A 16579-nucleotide genomic window follows, 5' to 3' on the forward strand; every position below is an offset into this window, starting at 1 on the left:
GCTGGAACGCGCTTCCCGCCCTCCCCGCTCCTCTTCCTCTGTCTTTGTCGGCCTCTGCCCTCCCTCCCCTGGGCCGCACCGCCGCGTGCTCCGGCGTCCTTGCGCCGGCACCGGCTGCCTCCGTGCGTCCCCCTCCGGGGCAGCCTCCGGCCTCCTCCGGCCCACGCGCTCAAGTCTCCCCGACTTCTGAACACAGTCCTTCGAACAAGCTGCGCGGGGGACCTTCCCCTCCCTCCTGGACACCCGCCTGTCTGGTGTCAGCCCCTCCCTCCCGGTAGAATCTGTAAATTCCTGGAGAGCGCGGTGCCCAGGACATAGGGGACTCAACAAATGCGTGTTAATTTATTCGATTATTAATTGCTTCTCCCTTTGTTCTGCCATAGTAAGGTAATGGGAAGAATGCTGGATTTCTAGTTAAAGGACGGGGAGTTCCATCCAGATTCTGCTATTTACTACCTATTATGTGACCTTGGGCAAGTCACTCAACTTTCTGAAAGTGTGAGTTTCCTTATCCGTAAAATGTTGGATTTGGACCCAGCGATTTAAAGGGCCCCCATTTAGCATCAAATTTATGGGTCTATGAAGTCCTGCCCTACTTTCCCTGACCCTCCTGGGGCAGCCTCCTTACTCTCCTTCCCTTCTCATAGCTCTGAGTGAGTCTGTTTTAGGCAAGGCATTTACCTAATTGCTTTTCTTCTCCAAGTCAAACAAATACATACAAACAAGCCATATACGAGAGAAAGAGGTTATAAATAAGGAAATAAAGTTTGGGAAAGGCTTCCTGTAGAAAAAGGAGTTTTAGTTAGGATTTAAAGGAAGCCAGGAAAATCAGTAGGGAAAGATGAATAAGGAGAGTATTCCAGGCATGTAGGGCAGCCAGAGAAGATGCCTGGACCAGAAAGATGAGGTGTCCTGTACATCAAGGCCAGTGTCACTGAATTGGAGAATAGGTGTGTAGGAGAATAAGATGTAAGAAGACTGGAAGGGGGAAAGGAGTAGCTTATGAAGAGCTTCCAGCGCTAAAGAGAGGATTGGTGTTTGGTCCTGGTGGCAGTAGGGAGTCACTGGAGTTTATTGATTGGGGCAGTTGACATAGTTGGACCTGTACTTGGGAAAATCATTTTAATGACTGAATGGTGAGTGTTTTGAAGTGGGAAGAGACTTGTGGCAGGCAGACCCACCAACAGACTATCCAGATAGTCCAGAAATGAGGTGAGTGTACCAGAGTGGTGGAAGTGAGAAAAGAGTGGGTGTATTTGAAAGATGTTGCAGAGGGGAGATGGACGGGCCTTGGCGGGAGCTTGGATGTGGGGGGTGAGAGACAGTGAGGAATCCAGGATGACACCTAGGCTGTGAGCCCGAGGAACTGAGAGGATGGTGTTGCCCTCTAATAAGGGAAAGATTGGGGGGGGAGATAAGAGGGAGACTTTGGGAGAAAGATGCTGAGTTCTGTTTTGAACCTGTTGAGTTTAAGATGTGTATTTGACATCCAGGTTGAGATATCTGAAAGGAGATTGTAGACAGGATTGGAGGTCAACAAAGAGTAAAGGCAGGATAGTAGATTTTAATCAATCAACATTTATCAAGCTCCTGTTATGTGCCAGCCACTATGCTAAGTCCCGGGAATACAAAAAGAGGCAAAAGACAGTCCCTGCCCTCAAGGAGCTCACAATCTAATGGGGGAAACAACATGCAAACAAATATGTACAAAGCAAGCTATATACAGGAAACAATTAAAAGAGGGAAAATGCTGGAATTAAGAAAGTTAGGAAACCTTCCTGTAGAAGGTGGACTTTTAGTTGGGACTTGGAGCCAGGGAGGTCAGGAAAGAGCATTCCAGGCATAGGGGACAGACTGGAAATGGTAATTAAATCACACTTCATCGTTTCTTTCATTCATATACTTATTCAATATTAATTTATTTAGTGCATTCCTCAGAATATAGCCTAGATTTTTCTTAACTTAAAATCTGGCTGGTTTAAACCTTAGTATTGCCAATAATTGGAGTTTTTTAGTATATATTGTAATGATCCATGCTTTCCTTGGGTTGAGTATTTTCTTTAACGGTATAAGATGGTAACCTTAGATTATGGTATTAGTGAGTTGTGGCAGTTAAAACAATATTATCACCTACTCACAAACCTTCTGGTGATGTGTACCCAATAAGTATATGCAAGCTTAGGAAGGGAGCCAGCTCCTCAAGAAGTCAGGATCATTCATCAAGGAACTGATGAGGATTTTAATGAAAAGGGAAGTCTGTTTCAGTGTATACCTAAATAGGGTTGTGGCCTCTATTAATTTCTTATTATAGGTAAATTAACTATACAAAAATTTACGATAACTTATTGCTTCCTATAAAGTAAAAAGTAATTTTCTTCTACATTAACTGAATCTTAACATTTAGGGATTTTTGTCAGGTCTTCAGGCATTTTCTGGTCCCTACTGATTAGCTTCCATTCTTGTCTAAAGCAAGGCCAGCTAAAGATAAAAGCTGAAGTTAAAGTGATGGTGTCAAACTTGAATAGAAACAGATCCCTGTAGGCTGCATATGGACTCAGAAGACCGCAGATGAACACTTACTATGTTCTATTTTTATTTATTATATTAAACATTTCCCTATAACATTTTAATCTGGTTCAGTTTTGCTGGCTACAGATACTCTCTGGCTATGAGTTTGATACCTTTTCCTTAAAGCATTATATAAATACTAGCTATCATTATTATTGTTATCTAGTCCAACCCCTTCAAAGAAACTAGAGCCTTGGAAGTCATGATAACTAATCCCTGTCCCTATTGTGCTCTTAGGACAGGTGTCAACTTTGAGGCCTGATGGCCACAAGCTGCTGGAAATGTAATTGGGAAATGTTTTAACAAAATAAATAAAAATACAGTACAACATAGACAATGTTAATTTGTGGTTTTCAAAATCAGTATGTGGGCTGAAGGGGTCTATTTCTGTTTGAGTTTGATACCACTGCTGTACACTGTCAAAGATACCTGCCTGAAGTGAAAGACATGGTCCCATCCTTTCAGGAGGAACATACAGACAGAAAAAAATACATGAAAGAAATAGAGAACACTTATAAGGCATTGTATCAGCAAGCATATAATTCTTCCTATAAGCTCTATAATAGGGCATATGTATTAAAATTAACTTGTTTTGATATTTTGTGTACATCCTTTGATTAGTGATATCCTGGATTGTCACAAAATTAAGATTGTGAATTACTGTTCTAAATAATTTAATGGGTTTTTTCCCAGTTTTCATATAGATGTGTCATTGTATAGCTATAAACCCTAAACTGAAGGTAGCTAAAAGGAAGAGTTTATATCTGTGAAACCTTTCATTATGGTGCCTATTATAAGGTTATATGCAAATTGATATTTAATAAATATTCTGATAAGATGCCATATAGTAGAGTAGAGTAGTTCCTCAGATTCTTGAAGTTTAATCAGTTTTTACAGAAATAAGTATAACACTTCATGGAACTGATGAGTGGATAAGGTGATAATGTTTACTTATTTGAATATCTTCATCTATCTATGTAGGCTTTGTTTAGCTATTAAAGACCTAATATTAAAAATTGGATTTTCCCTCCAAAACAAATCATATGAATACAGATGTTCAAATAAGTTTGGCATAAATTACATTAGACTTGATGAGTCAACACATCCTTTTAATCAGTGAAAAATATTCTTAATGTTATGAATAACAGTTTAAAATTTTATTCTAGATAAAACCATGAAGAAAATGGAAGTTTTCTTGAATTCTACTTTCCCCGTTTTCCCTTGAAGTTTTACTGTGAACAATTAGTTTTAAATAATTTTTCTTTTAAAGGACTTTTTTGGGTAGTCTTATCAAGATGATTACATCATGTCCACAAAGTCCACAAACACCAAAGTTTTCATTGAATTCTCTTAGAAGAGGAAATGCACCGATTAATGCAGTTCTTTCCAAAAATATACCTTCAGAAACTCTTACACCATTAAAAGATTTAGTGAAATATAAAAACAACAATTTAAATGACAACAACAATACAAATGACCTTGGAGAGCACTTGAGCCCAGAAACAGAACAGTGTAAGAATGAAATCAGTTCACTTCGGTCAACAATAATAGCCGGTAACCTTGGCTCTGACAATTTTTCGGATGGCTCTGACGAAAAAGCTAATGAACACAAAGAAGCAACATTTTTTCCAAATGAGGAAGTTTTCAAGGGAAACAAAACTTTTGACATTGTAACCTATGACTCTCCTGCAAAAATATTTCAAAGAATGAAAACAAGGGCACAAGAAGCTTCACAAAAGCAGTCACTGAAAGACAATATATCGTTGGAGTTACAGAGAAGTCAGAGAGATGTGATCTTGAGTCCTGTTTCACTGGATAAGACTTTTATTTCTGGCTTTCCTGATTTTCACAAAGTGTCATCAGATGATCATTCATTTTCAGGTTAGTCTTATTACTTAGGTTAGTGCTAATTATTTTAAAAGTGAGAAATTAGGTAATTGCAAAACTAGTTAAAGGATAAGATTGTGTATGTATCGATACATTTTTATGGCAAGGATGTATTCTAATCTAGAAATAAATACCCAGATTTTCACTGTTGCATATGATTTTAGGTAGAGAGTGGAAGGTTCAAAGGAAATTCTTCAGTCGGTGAATAAGCATTTATTAAGCACCTACCATGTATATATGTCAGGCACTGTGCTAAGCACTGGGGATACAAAAAGAGGCAAAAGACAATCCTTGCTGTCCAAGAGTTCATAGTCTAATGGGAGAGACAACCAACAAACAAATATGTATAAACGAGCTATATACAAGAGAAGTGGAAAATAATTAAGAGATAAAGCACTAGAAGTAAGAGGGGTTAGGGAAGGCTTCTTGTAGAAGGTGAGATTTTATCTGGCCTTTGAAGGAAGTCAGGGAAGCCAGCAGGCAGAGATGAGGGAGGGAGAATGCCCAAAGAAAATGCCCGGAGTGGGGAAGATGCCTGGTTCAAGGAACAACAAGAAGGTCAGTGTCTCTGGATTCAAGAATATTTGTTGTGTTTAAGGTATAAGAAGACTAGAAAGGGTAGGGGGAGTAGATTATGTAGAGCTTCGAATACCAGAGAATTTTGTATTTGATGCTGTCAGCAGTAGGGAGCCATGGGAGTTGGGGTGGGGGGGCCGATTTGAGATAGACAAATCTTCTCAAAAGAGGTTAAAAGTTGAGAGACCAAGTAGTGCTTCAGAATGGACTACTTCTTCCTTACTCTCCCTCCGTCCACTCAGGTAGCCTGAGAAGAGACGCAAATGCACATCTCTGTTGGGCATTGGTCCTATAAAGAGAGAAGTATTTGCATTGGGACAGAACTGATTCAGGTAGTTGCTGACCTTTCCTGTCATTCCCTGCCCATTTCCAGTTGAGTGGAACTGAAAGCAGACAAACAAATTTGTCTTTATAACAAATATCATTGCAGAATTTTTTTGATGTTATTATTCTTAAGTCTCAGTCATTGGTTCCACTAATAACAGTATATTCCTTATAACAAAATTTTGGTAGCGTTAAGTATTCTTGAGTTTGTTATATTGGCTTTCAACATCTGTGGTACTAAGTATCTTTTGTGTGTCAAGAATAAGGCCTAAAGTTTCTTGATAAAGAAATATATAGAGAACTGAGTCAAATTTATACAAATAAGAGCCATTCCTCAGTTTATAAATGGTCAAAGGATATGAACAGTCAGTTTTCAGGCAAAATAATCAAAGCTCTCTATAGTCATATGAAAAAATGCTTTTAAATACTTGATTAGAGATGCAAATTAAAAAACTGAGCCACCACCACACACCTATCAGATTGACTAGTATGACAAAAAAAGGAAAATGACAAATGTTGGAGGGGATGTGGGAATATTAAAACACTAATGCCCTGTTAGTGAAGTTGTATACAGATTCAGCCATTCTGGAAAGCAATTTGGAACTATGCCCAAAGGGCTATAAAGCCATGCATACCCTTGGACTAAACAATACCACTACTAGGTCTGTATCCCAAAGAAATAAGAAAATGAAAAGAACCTACAAGTACAAAAATATTTATAGCAGCTCTTTTTGTGATGACAAAAAATTGGAAATTGAGAGGATGCCCATCAATTGGGGAATGGCTGAACAAGCTATGGCATATGAATGTAATACACAATATTATTGTGTAATAAGAAATGATGAGCAAGCAGATTTCAGAAAAACTTGAAAAAACGTGTATGAATTGATGCAAAGTGAAATGAGCAGAACCAGGAGAACATTGTATAGCAATATTTTATAATGATCTGTGAATAAGTTAGCTATTCTCAGCAATAAAATGATCCAAGAAAAATCTGAAGGACTTAATGATGAAAGGTGCTGTCCATCCCCAGAGAAAGAACTGGTGGAGCCTGAATGTAGGTCAAATTTCTTTATTTTTCTTGGGTTTTTTTTTATCTGTCTTTTCTCTCACGGCATGACTTAGATGGAAATGTGTTTTGCATGACCACACATGTATAACATATCAAATTGCTTGCCTCCTCAATGAGGAGCAGAGGGGAAGGAGGGAGAGAATTTGGAACTCAGAATTTGAAAAAAGAATGTCAACATAGTTCTTACATGTAAGTGGGAAAAATTATTATTTTTTTTAAAAAGAATAAGGCCTAAACCATGGTTAAATTTTTCAATATCTTGGAACCCATCTGTATTGGTTTTCTGAATTGGGAGGTTTGAATCATAGTGTGGTTAATAAACAGTTTATTTCAAGGAATCCCAGAAGCCTGTTGTCTTGTACAGTATTTTAAAAATTACTAAATTATTCAATATCTAAAGCTTCTTCAATACTTAGGAGAATAAGATCCTAGGAAGCAGAATAAGGAATAATCTACATGAATTTTGGAAAACTCAACATAATTTTTTCTTGAGAACATTGTGCTGATATGGAAGTTTGATATCGTACCTGTTATTTAAGAGTAGTATTTGATAGTAAGAGCTTTATCTTTAAAAGTTTGCAGGGCAACTAGGTGGTGCAATGGATAGAGCACTGGCCCTGGATTCAGGAGGACCTGAGTTCAAATGTGGCCTCAGACACATAACATTTACTAGCTGTGTGACCCTGGGCAAGTCACTTAACCCCATTGCCTAGGCAAAAATAAATAAATTAATACATTAATAAATAAATAAATGTTTGTAAAGTGATAAAAAAAAACTTGAATGAATTGTAGGGTGCATGTGAGGGAAAAAAGCACTTGGGGATTAAAATGGACGTCAATATTGAGGGGAGATAGAGTACAGTTTAGGTAGATTCAGAACTTATTGAACATTATTATTTTTTTTTATTTTTAGGCAGTTGGGGTTAAGTGACTTGCCCAGGGTCACATAGCTAGTAAGTGCCAGGTGTTTGGTCTGAGGCTGGATTCAACCTCAGGTCCTTCTGACTTCAGGGCCAGTGCTCTATCCACTGCGCCACCTAGCTGCCCCAGATTCAGAACTTATTGAACAGTCAGATTTAAAGAATCATGAGTAATGACTTAACTGGGAGGCTTGAAGAATGGTCTTGAGTAGAAGTGCTTCCACTGTTTATTTTTATAAGTGACTTGAATGAGGCATAAATGGCTTACTTGTTGAATTTGTAGATGACACAAAACTAAAAAGGATACGTTGAATGGCAGAATTCAGAAGTTTCTAATAGGCCAGAACATGCCTGCACAGCCTGTGGCACACCAAAGGATTTTGGCAGTCTGAGAAAAATGAAGAGGAAAACATTTGCGGGTTGTGCAGGCCTGGGCTGGAATGAAGTGTTAAAATCTAACATAAGAAGACTAGATGAAATAGAAATGTAAATTCATATACCTGGGGTTTAAAGAATCAGTGCCACAAGTACAAGATAGAGGAAGAGGTAGGCAAGTTCAGATGGAAAACATCTGAGAGTTTTAATGGACCGGAAGCTCAATATGAATCTATCTGTGGTGTAAACCAGTAGCCAAAAATGCCAATGCAGTCTCACTCGCCCTTAAGAGAAGCATCATGTCAAGAAAGACAGATGTGAGAGTGTTTCTGCTTTGGTTAAACCAGGTCTGGTGGTTTAGGTTTATTGTCATTTTAGGAAGTTCACTGATAAGGGGAAGTGTAGCCAAAGGAAGGTGGGTGGCATGATTAGTGGCCTAGAGTATACCCTCCCATAACAGAAACTGAGGATGTTTTATCTTAGAAAAGTAGAGACTTGGTGAGGTAGGCTGCTCCAAGCCTTTAAAAGACTGTTCTGTGGAAAGGAGATTAGCTTTATTTTGTTTCATCCCAGAAAACAGAATTAAGTGCAGTGGGTAAAAGTTACCTAGAGGAAGATTTGGGCTTGATATAAGGAGAAACTTCAAGGTAATTAGAGCTATCTAAAAGTAGAACCTGCTGTTATAGGAAGTAGTATTGGATTTCTTTCACTAAAGGTCTTCAGGCAAAAGCTGGCTAGCCATTTGTCAGATGTTTTGTACAGAAGCTATTTAAGTACACACATTGGATTAGGTGGACCTTGAAATCTCTCTCAACCCATGAAACTTTTTGGAAAAGTCTTGTCACTGTATTTACTTTATTTTGCTTTTTGATGTCAGATAGTTAGTGATGAAAATAGGAATAGAACTTGTATCTCCAGAATCCCAGACTGTTGTTCTATTGTACTATATTACCAATTTCATATATGTAGATTAAAAAAAAAATTCCACCTTCAAGTTGTGAGGGGTATAATCAAATGGCATTGGAACAGGGAACATAAGTGGGGTGTTATACATGTTAGAAAATACCCAAGTAAATATCCTATATTGCTGTAATGAAGTCTATTTAATCATTAAATGTTTGTTTTCTGAATAAATGTGTTTTCTTTATCTTCACTGATTTGTACAGGTGAACCTTCTGTTTCTTCAGAAAGAAAAACCTCTTCCCTACCTAGTGAGGCTCCCCTGATAAATTTCCAGAATAAATTTTTCCTTCCAGTAAAACAAAAGATCCCACATCAGCAAGAAAACCAGTCTTCTCATCAGAATTTGACTTATGGTAAGTTCTTTGTTCCTACACAGTTTCATTGATGAATAGTTTTCAGTATCAGTGTGAATTAAAACTTCAACTAACATTCAGAAAATGATTATTTCCCCTTTCTTCTTCCTCTCTGTAAAATCAAGTTTTTATGCCTTTACCATTTAAAAAAAAACCTAATTATGTAAAAAGTTGGAGTCTTAAGACTTAAGTGGGAAGGCTTAAAGGAAAGTTTTGGGTAGAAGAAGAACTTGGCTCTTTTTGAATGTTTGTATTTAAAACTTTAAGCATTTCTGTTTACACTTTATAGCCTTATAATTCCTTATAAATATAATACAATTTGAATGGTTTTCTGCAGACATTACAACTTCGAAAGACAGACATGAAAATATTTCAACTTCAGTAATTCTGAGTGAAGCATTAGCCAGCTCTGCCAAGCTCATTCAAGACGATAAAAACAGAACTACAAGTGTTGAATTCAGCTTGTCTAATACCCTTATTTTGGAAAGCGTCGATGCTGATGATGAAAGATCACAAAGTCCTAATATTAATGGTGTCAGTGTCGACCGGGTACCAGCTAACACGGGCAGCCAGTTATCAAAATGTGACAGTGAAGTGCCTACAAAAGGATCATTAGAACAGGAAATGAGTGAAGAAAATGAAGAAAAAATCTCTAAGACTGTCCAACAGGGTTCTGCATCAGATATGTTCAAAGTTTTGACTGCAGCTCCTAAAACTCGCGTAGTAGCACCAGAGAAAAAAGTTTCTAAGATTTCCACTAGTGTATCAAACACCAATAAAAATGCATTCACTACCAAAAAAAAGGTAGGAACATTTCTAAAGCTTTTGTTCTTCTTATTATTTGTTGTTAATTGGAAGCAGGAAGTAGACATACTTTATGTTTTCCCTGCTGCTGTTCTTCAAATGATTAGATTTGATGGGCTTCCTAGAGTACATTGAAAGACAACCTTAAATAACCAATGTTTACCTAATTGAAGATACAGTACAAGCTTACCTATTGAGAAAATGTGGTCTAATGGAAAGAAAAAAGGCTGAGGAGTCATTTGTTCTTGACCTGACTCTTCAGCTAATTAAATATGACCATTGGGAAGTCATTGATCTATTTTGTAACCATTTGTTACAAAAGGATAGTTAATGAGGATGGTTAATAACCAGCCTTCACTTCTTCCCTTATGTTGTAATGTCAGTCTTTTCTTTGATGTGGATACTTCCTTCAACAATGTCGATCATAACTTGTTTATGTTGCTGGTCTTGTGAAGCTCTTGTCCATGTCTCTCCATCTTCAGTCCACTTAATGTACTTTCCTTTAATTTTCTTGACGTTGTACGGATACTATTAAAAAATGCAGGCTGTCCATTGATTCTTACTTGCCTTTACCGTGTGATGAACCTTTGTTCTCTTCTCATCATGAATCTCTATAATGTCATCCTTTGTGCTTCTTCATTTGATTTATTCTTTTTAAAAACAGATTTTTAGTGCTATCTTTTTTTTTTTTTGGTGAGGCAGTCAGAGTTGTGACTTGCCCAGGGTCACACAGCTAGTAAGTGTCAAGTGTCTGAGGTCCGATTTGAACTCAGGTCCTCCTTACTCCAAGGCCGGAGCTCTATCCACTGTGCCACCTAGCTGCCCTTTATTGCTGTCTTTTTTTTTTTTATATTGCCTAGATTTCCTTCCCTTGCTCAATCCCAGAGAGCCATTCCTTGTAACAAAAATTTTAAAAAGAGGAAAAAGATAAAAAGCAATTTAGCAAAATTGATCAACAAATCTGATGTTCTACGTCTACACCTGTGGACACTGACCTCTACAAAGAAGGAGGGGGGAAGTATCTTCTAATATTTTTCCTTTGGTGCCAAGCTTCTTTATAATTCACTTTTGAGTGTTTTGTATTCTTTGTTATTGTTGTTCTTTCCAATTACATTTTTATAGTGGTTTTGTGTGTTTTCTTGTCTACTTAAGATAGCTCTTTTTTTTTTTAATTTTTAAGCAGTTGGGGTTAAGTGACTTGCCCAGGGTCACACAGCTATTAAATGTCAAGTGTTTGGTCTGAGGACAGATTTGAACTCAGGTCCTCCTGACTCCAGGTGCTGTATCCACTGTGCCACCTAGCTGCCCCAAGATAGTTCTTTTTAAAAAAATAGATTTTATTGATATTTTTTCTTTATATCACCTAGATTTTGTCCTGTATCCCTCTCCCTACCTTTCCACCCCCCAGCTTAACCATCCCATATAAAAAGTAATTTTTTTTAAAGAGGAAGAAGAGGAAAAGAAATCAGCAGTGCTGGTCAGCACATTGAAAAAAACAAGCAAACCAACCAACCTCATTTATGCGGTGTTCCACACCTGAGGACCCTAACTGCTCCCAAGAAGCAGTAGGGAAATATTTTCACATACCTCTTTTTTGGAAATGAGTTTGTTCTTTATAATCTTGCAATGTACAGTTTTGATTGTTTTGTGGCAATAGTTCTTTTTCATTTAAATTGCTATAGCCAGTATATGTTAATTTTCCTTACTCTTACAGTTTGTGAAAGTCTTTCTGTATGAAAATGATGCAAGTCTCTGTATTCATCATGTTTGTGATTTCTTACAGAACCATTATATTACATTATTTGTCTAGTTATTCTCCCATTATGGACATCTACTTTGTTTCCCTACCTTTGCTATCTCAAAAAAGTCCTGCTATAAATATTTTGTTGTATATGGAGCCTTTCTTTTTGAAGGTCAGTTACCTTTTCAGGATATATACCTAACAGTGGAATCTCTGGATCAAAGGGTATAGGTATTTTAGTCGCTTTTTCAGTTGGTTTGGTTTTTTATTTCAAATTGCTTTCCATACTAATGCATTGTTGGTAGAGCTCTCCATATCTAATCTATTAACTCCTTCCCAGCTGCCTACAAATATGCTTATGTTTCTGAGATCCTTAAAAAAAACCCTAGATCTTACCATACTCACTAGCTGTTAACCTATGGCTTTTTTTTTTTGTGAAGCAGTTGAGGTTAAATGACTTGCCCAGAGTCACATAGCTAGTGAGTGTTATGTGTCTGAGGCCGGATTAGAACTCAAGTCCTCCTGACTTCAGGGCCACTACCTAGCTGCCGCTTTAAAATTGCTTAGTATTTTTTTTTGGTTTTGCTTTTTGGTGAGGCAATGGAGGTTAAGTGACTTGCCCAGTGTCACACAGCTAGTACGTGTCAAGTGTCTGAGGCCAGATTTGAACTGAGGTCCTCCTGACCAGAGCTCTATCCACTGCCCCACCTAGCTGCCCTAACCTATGGCTTCTTGCCCTTTTGTGGCTAATCTCCTGAGGATAGTTTTCTGCTGGGTGCCTCTACTTCCTCTCCTGTCGCTTTCTTCTAAACCCTCTACAGTTTGGCTTTTGATCTTATTCAACTGAAACTACCCTTTCCAAAATCACCAGTGATTTCTTTAGTTGCCAAATCTAATTTCTTTTCTCAGTCTAGCTTCTTTTTTGACCTCTGCAGCGTTTTAACACGTGCTCACCTTCTGGATATTCTCTCCTCTAGATTTTCATAGTGCTTTTCCTTCCAGGACATCCTCCTACCTGTCCTACCTGTTTGACCCTTCTCTGTCTCTTTTGTTGATTCTTTATCCATGTCAGGCCTGCTAACCCATGGCAGTGCTTCAAGATTCTGTCCTTTGCTTCCTTCTCTTTTCACTCTGTTATGTCACTTGGATAATCTCATCAGTTTCCGTGGGTTAAGTTATCTCTGTGCAGATGATCCTCAGATCTAGGCATATGTCTAGCCCTTGTCTCTCCTGAGTTACAGTCCTGCATCACCAACTTCCTCTTGACATTTCAAACTGGCTATCCCATGAGAATCTCAAATTCAGTATGTCTAAAACAGGACTCATGTTTCCCCCTAAACCTTCCTGCCTTCCTAATTTCCCTCTCACTGTTGAGAATACCACCATCTCTATAGTTACCTGGCTTAAAAACTCAGTGTCATCCTCAACTTCTCACTTTCATTCATTCCCCATATCTAATCCACTGCCAAATCTGCCAAGTAAAGCTAAGAAATATATGAAGTCCTTTCTTTTTTCTTATTTCAAACAAAATTTTGAGAGCATTTGTTTTTGCATTAGTTTCTCCCAGTATCTTTCCTTCTCACCTCTCCCAGAGAGCCATCCCATATAACAAATATTTTTAAAGAGAGAAGGGGGAGGGAGCATAATATAAAAATACAGCAAAAAGTCTGAAAATATGTGCAATATACCACACTTGTAGACTTCTCACCTTTCTTGATCTTTTGTTCCTCCAGGTGAATTTTATTATTTTTTCCTAGCTTTATAAAGTAAGTTTTTGGTAGTTCGATTGGTATGGCAGTGAATAAGTCAGTTAATTTAGGTAGTATTGTCATTTTTACTGTATTGGCTCAGCCTACCCATGAGCAATGAATATTTCTCTAGTTATTTAGATCTGTCTTTATCTGTGTGAAGAGTGTTTTGTAATTGTGTTCATATAGTTCCTGGGTATGTCTTGGCAGGTAGACTCCCAAGTATTTTATACTGTATGCAAGTTATTTTAAATGGAATTTCTCTTTCTATCTCATCCTGCTGGGTTTTGTTGGTAATATATAGAAATGCTGATGATTTGTGAATAATCTTGCAGCTTTGCTAAAGTTTGTAATTGTTTTGGCTAGCTTTTTAGTTGATACCCTAGGGCTTTCTAAGTAAACCATTATATTGTCTGCAAAAAGTGATAGTTTTGTTTCTTCTTGCCTAGTCTTATTCCTTCAATTTCTTGTCTTATTGCTATCCCTAACATTCCTAATACAATATTGGATAATAATGGTGATGATAGACATCCTTACTTCTCTTCTAGTTTTATTGGAAAGGCTTCTAGTTTATCTCCATTACAGATAATGTTTGCGTGTAGAAGAGTTTGCTGTGTTGAGGAGAAGGGCAGTCTTCATCTTCATCAGAGATGTCTTCGTTATAGATGGGAATGAATAAGGAGATAGTGGGAGAAGACATCTGAATTATGGAAGAGAAGGAGGAGGGAAAAAAGAGGGAGCTGTTGGAGAATGGCCGCAATTTTTCAAGTTAAAGTATGAGATGGACCTCAACTGAGAAGGTAAAGGCCGAATTGTGGTGTTATAGGAGGCTTGAGGAGGGGCCAAAAGGTTTAGAGAAGCATTGTGTTGCTGCAATGAGGGCCTAGTTGTAACATAAATTTGTAGTGGAGCAAATCAGCTTGGTTTGTTTTATAATTTTTGATTGCATGGTTTTATGATTTTCTCCAGCTCAGTTCAGCACTGTATAAATTGGAATAAAGGAGGCAGATGGTGAGCATAATCCAGGATAGTAGCTTGGGATAGTGTGATCAGTAACAGGACAAGGGGGCAAGGGATTGAGGAATTAAAGGATAATATAGCTTAAAATTGGTTTATTGGGGGCTGAAATAAGAAAGGGAGAAAAATGTGAAAGTGCAGGGATGATAACCTAAGGTAGAACTAAGGAAGGGACAGAGTGGCAGTCAGAGTGAGAATGGAGAACAGAGTGATGAATCATGAAGCATAGGGAAAGGTGGACTCATAAAAGATTACAGACAGATTTAAAAAAATTCCAGAGTTCATGAGTATGGAAATAGGACACTTTGTGAACCATGGTAGGATCAAGGGTATGATCAGTTCTGTGTGTAACTGAAGAGGAGTAGGGGGAAGAATAAGGTCGAATATTGTCTTCTTGTTCAGTCGTATCTGACTCTACATGATAAAGTCCATGGAGCTTTCTTGGCAGAGACACTACAGTGGTTTGCCATTTCCTTCTCCAGTGTGTCCCCATTTAACAGATGAGGAACTGAGGCAAATAGGGGTTAAAGTGTCTTGCCCAGGGTCAGACAGCTAGTAAGTGTCTGAAGCCGTATTTGAACTCAGATCTTCCTGACTCCAGGCTTGGTGTTCAATCCTAGCTGTACCACCTAGCTGCCTCAGCGTCAAACAGAGTCTGGTCTGATTCATTCTCTGGCCTGCCTGCTGGAGATGAGCCTCTCTATACTTAGCCAGGCTGGTCCTCAGAAAGCAGATTTAGTCTGTTGTGGATGTTGTATCCAGAGCCTTTCCAGCTTAGTAGAATATACCAAAGTTTGTATTCTTACTAGTCTAGCATTAAGAATCCAAGTTTAGGGGCAGCTAGGTGGCACAGTAGATAGAGCTCCAGCCTTGGACTCAGGAGGACCTGAGTTCAAATGCGGCCTCAAATACTTGACACTTACTAGCTCTGTGACCCTGGGCATGTCACTTAACCCCAATTGCCTCACCAAAAAACCCCCGAAAACAAGAATACAAGTTTACCTCCACTCTTACAATAAAACATTGGAGTAGGATTTTGTGGGAGAACTATGTTTGTTGCAAGGAAATAATGAGTTGACATTTGAAAACTTGAAAATTGTTAGATCCTTTTTTAAATTTAATTTTCGTGATGACACTTTGAGGTGTGTTCTACAAGTATTATTATCTGAGTTTTACAGATGAAGAAACAGGCTTAGAGAATTTATATAGCTTGCCCATGGTGTCCAAAGATGGGATTGAAATATAGGCCCTCCTAACTCTAACCTAAGCTCAATACTTTGGAAAAAGTTAAAAATGATATGGTAATATAATGATGGAATTATTATTAATATGTATCTGGGCATGATTTAGTAAAATTCTGATTCTGAGAGTAAGAATTAATTGAGCTTTCCATAAGTAAGAGAAGCCATCCAAGCTTCTAGGGTTTTAAAGATTCTTGTTTTTAAATTTTTGAAGAATTTATCTGGAAAGGTAGAAGGGAGACTTGTACCTTATTTATATCAGCTTCACAGTGTCCATTTGGGGAGAATCTGAAGAAACCGTTGCACATCCTTTGAGAGGTACCCCTATAGAAGCTACAATCTCATACACAGAAAGGTCAAGATAACCTGGAGATTGCAGGTCATCTCAGTAGTTAAAAATAAAGTACACAATAAAAAGAAAACCTATCTAAGCAAAATAATCTACACAGTCTACTGGATTATTAATGGAAAGAAAAGTCCTTAATCTTGTAGGAGAAGTAGTTGTGGTAATGTAAATGTATTATACCTGACTAGTTTCTTCTCTGCATTCTTTGGTCTTTTTATTTTTATTTTTTTTATTCCTGAGTCTTTTTGAAAAGCAGAGGGGTGTAAGGAAAAAGAGTGCTAACTTCACTTGGGGTCAGGGGAGACTTGAGTTTGAGTTCTTGTGCTGACATTAACTGATCTGGGGCCAGCTCTGAGCCCCAATCTCCTCATCTGCAAAACTGGGTTAGTATTTCTATCATCTGCCTCACAGTGTGGTGAGAAAAACATTTTGTGAGAAATGGCCGAAGGATAATAACAGGCAGTTTTCAAACAAAGAAGCTGTTCCATGAACAAAATTGTTAACAACAAAGAAATGCAAATTAAAGTAACTCCTTGGTTCCACACAGATAACCTACAGATTGGTTAATATGATAGAAAAGGAAAATGACAAATGTTAGAGGAGACGTGGGAAACCAGGCACACTAATACATTATTGGTGGAGAT

The 16579-nt window shown here is 37.9% G+C and overlaps 1 protein-coding gene and 1 long non-coding RNA gene across 6 annotated transcripts in view; one reads left to right on the forward strand and one right to left on the reverse strand.

Annotated features, from left to right (window-relative positions):
* Nucleotides 1–1544: 1544 nt before the first annotated feature.
* The window catches only part of LOC144455819 (uncharacterized), a 67527-nt gene continuing 52492 nt past the window's right edge, over nt 1545–16579 (reverse strand). For all 3 annotated transcript variants that reach the window (XR_013484612.1, XR_013484611.1, XR_013484613.1), the window contains one exon: nt 1545–5320. This is a non-coding gene — a long non-coding RNA (uncharacterized LOC144455819). The remainder of the gene's footprint in view (nt 5321–16579) is intronic.
* The window catches only part of MIS18BP1 (MIS18 binding protein 1), a 53509-nt gene continuing 40793 nt past the window's right edge, over nt 3864–16579 (forward strand). For all 3 annotated transcript variants that reach the window (XR_013484610.1, XM_078149666.1, XM_020988097.2), the window contains exons 1-3: nt 3864–4449; nt 8889–9038; nt 9376–9842. Coding sequence is in view for 2 of the 3 variants with exons in the window: in XM_078149666.1 (XP_078005792.1) it covers nt 3864–4449; nt 8889–9038; nt 9376–9842 (1203 nt within the window). In the remaining variant the exon portion in view is untranslated. The remainder of the gene's footprint in view (nt 4450–8888; nt 9039–9375; nt 9843–16579) is intronic.

This window comes from Phascolarctos cinereus, unplaced genomic scaffold, assembly GCF_003287225.1.
Source record: "Phascolarctos cinereus isolate Bilbo 61053 unplaced genomic scaffold, phaCin_HiC Scaffold_2;HRSCAF=192, whole genome shotgun sequence".
Taxonomy (NCBI): Eukaryota; Metazoa; Chordata; class Mammalia; order Diprotodontia; family Phascolarctidae; genus Phascolarctos; species Phascolarctos cinereus.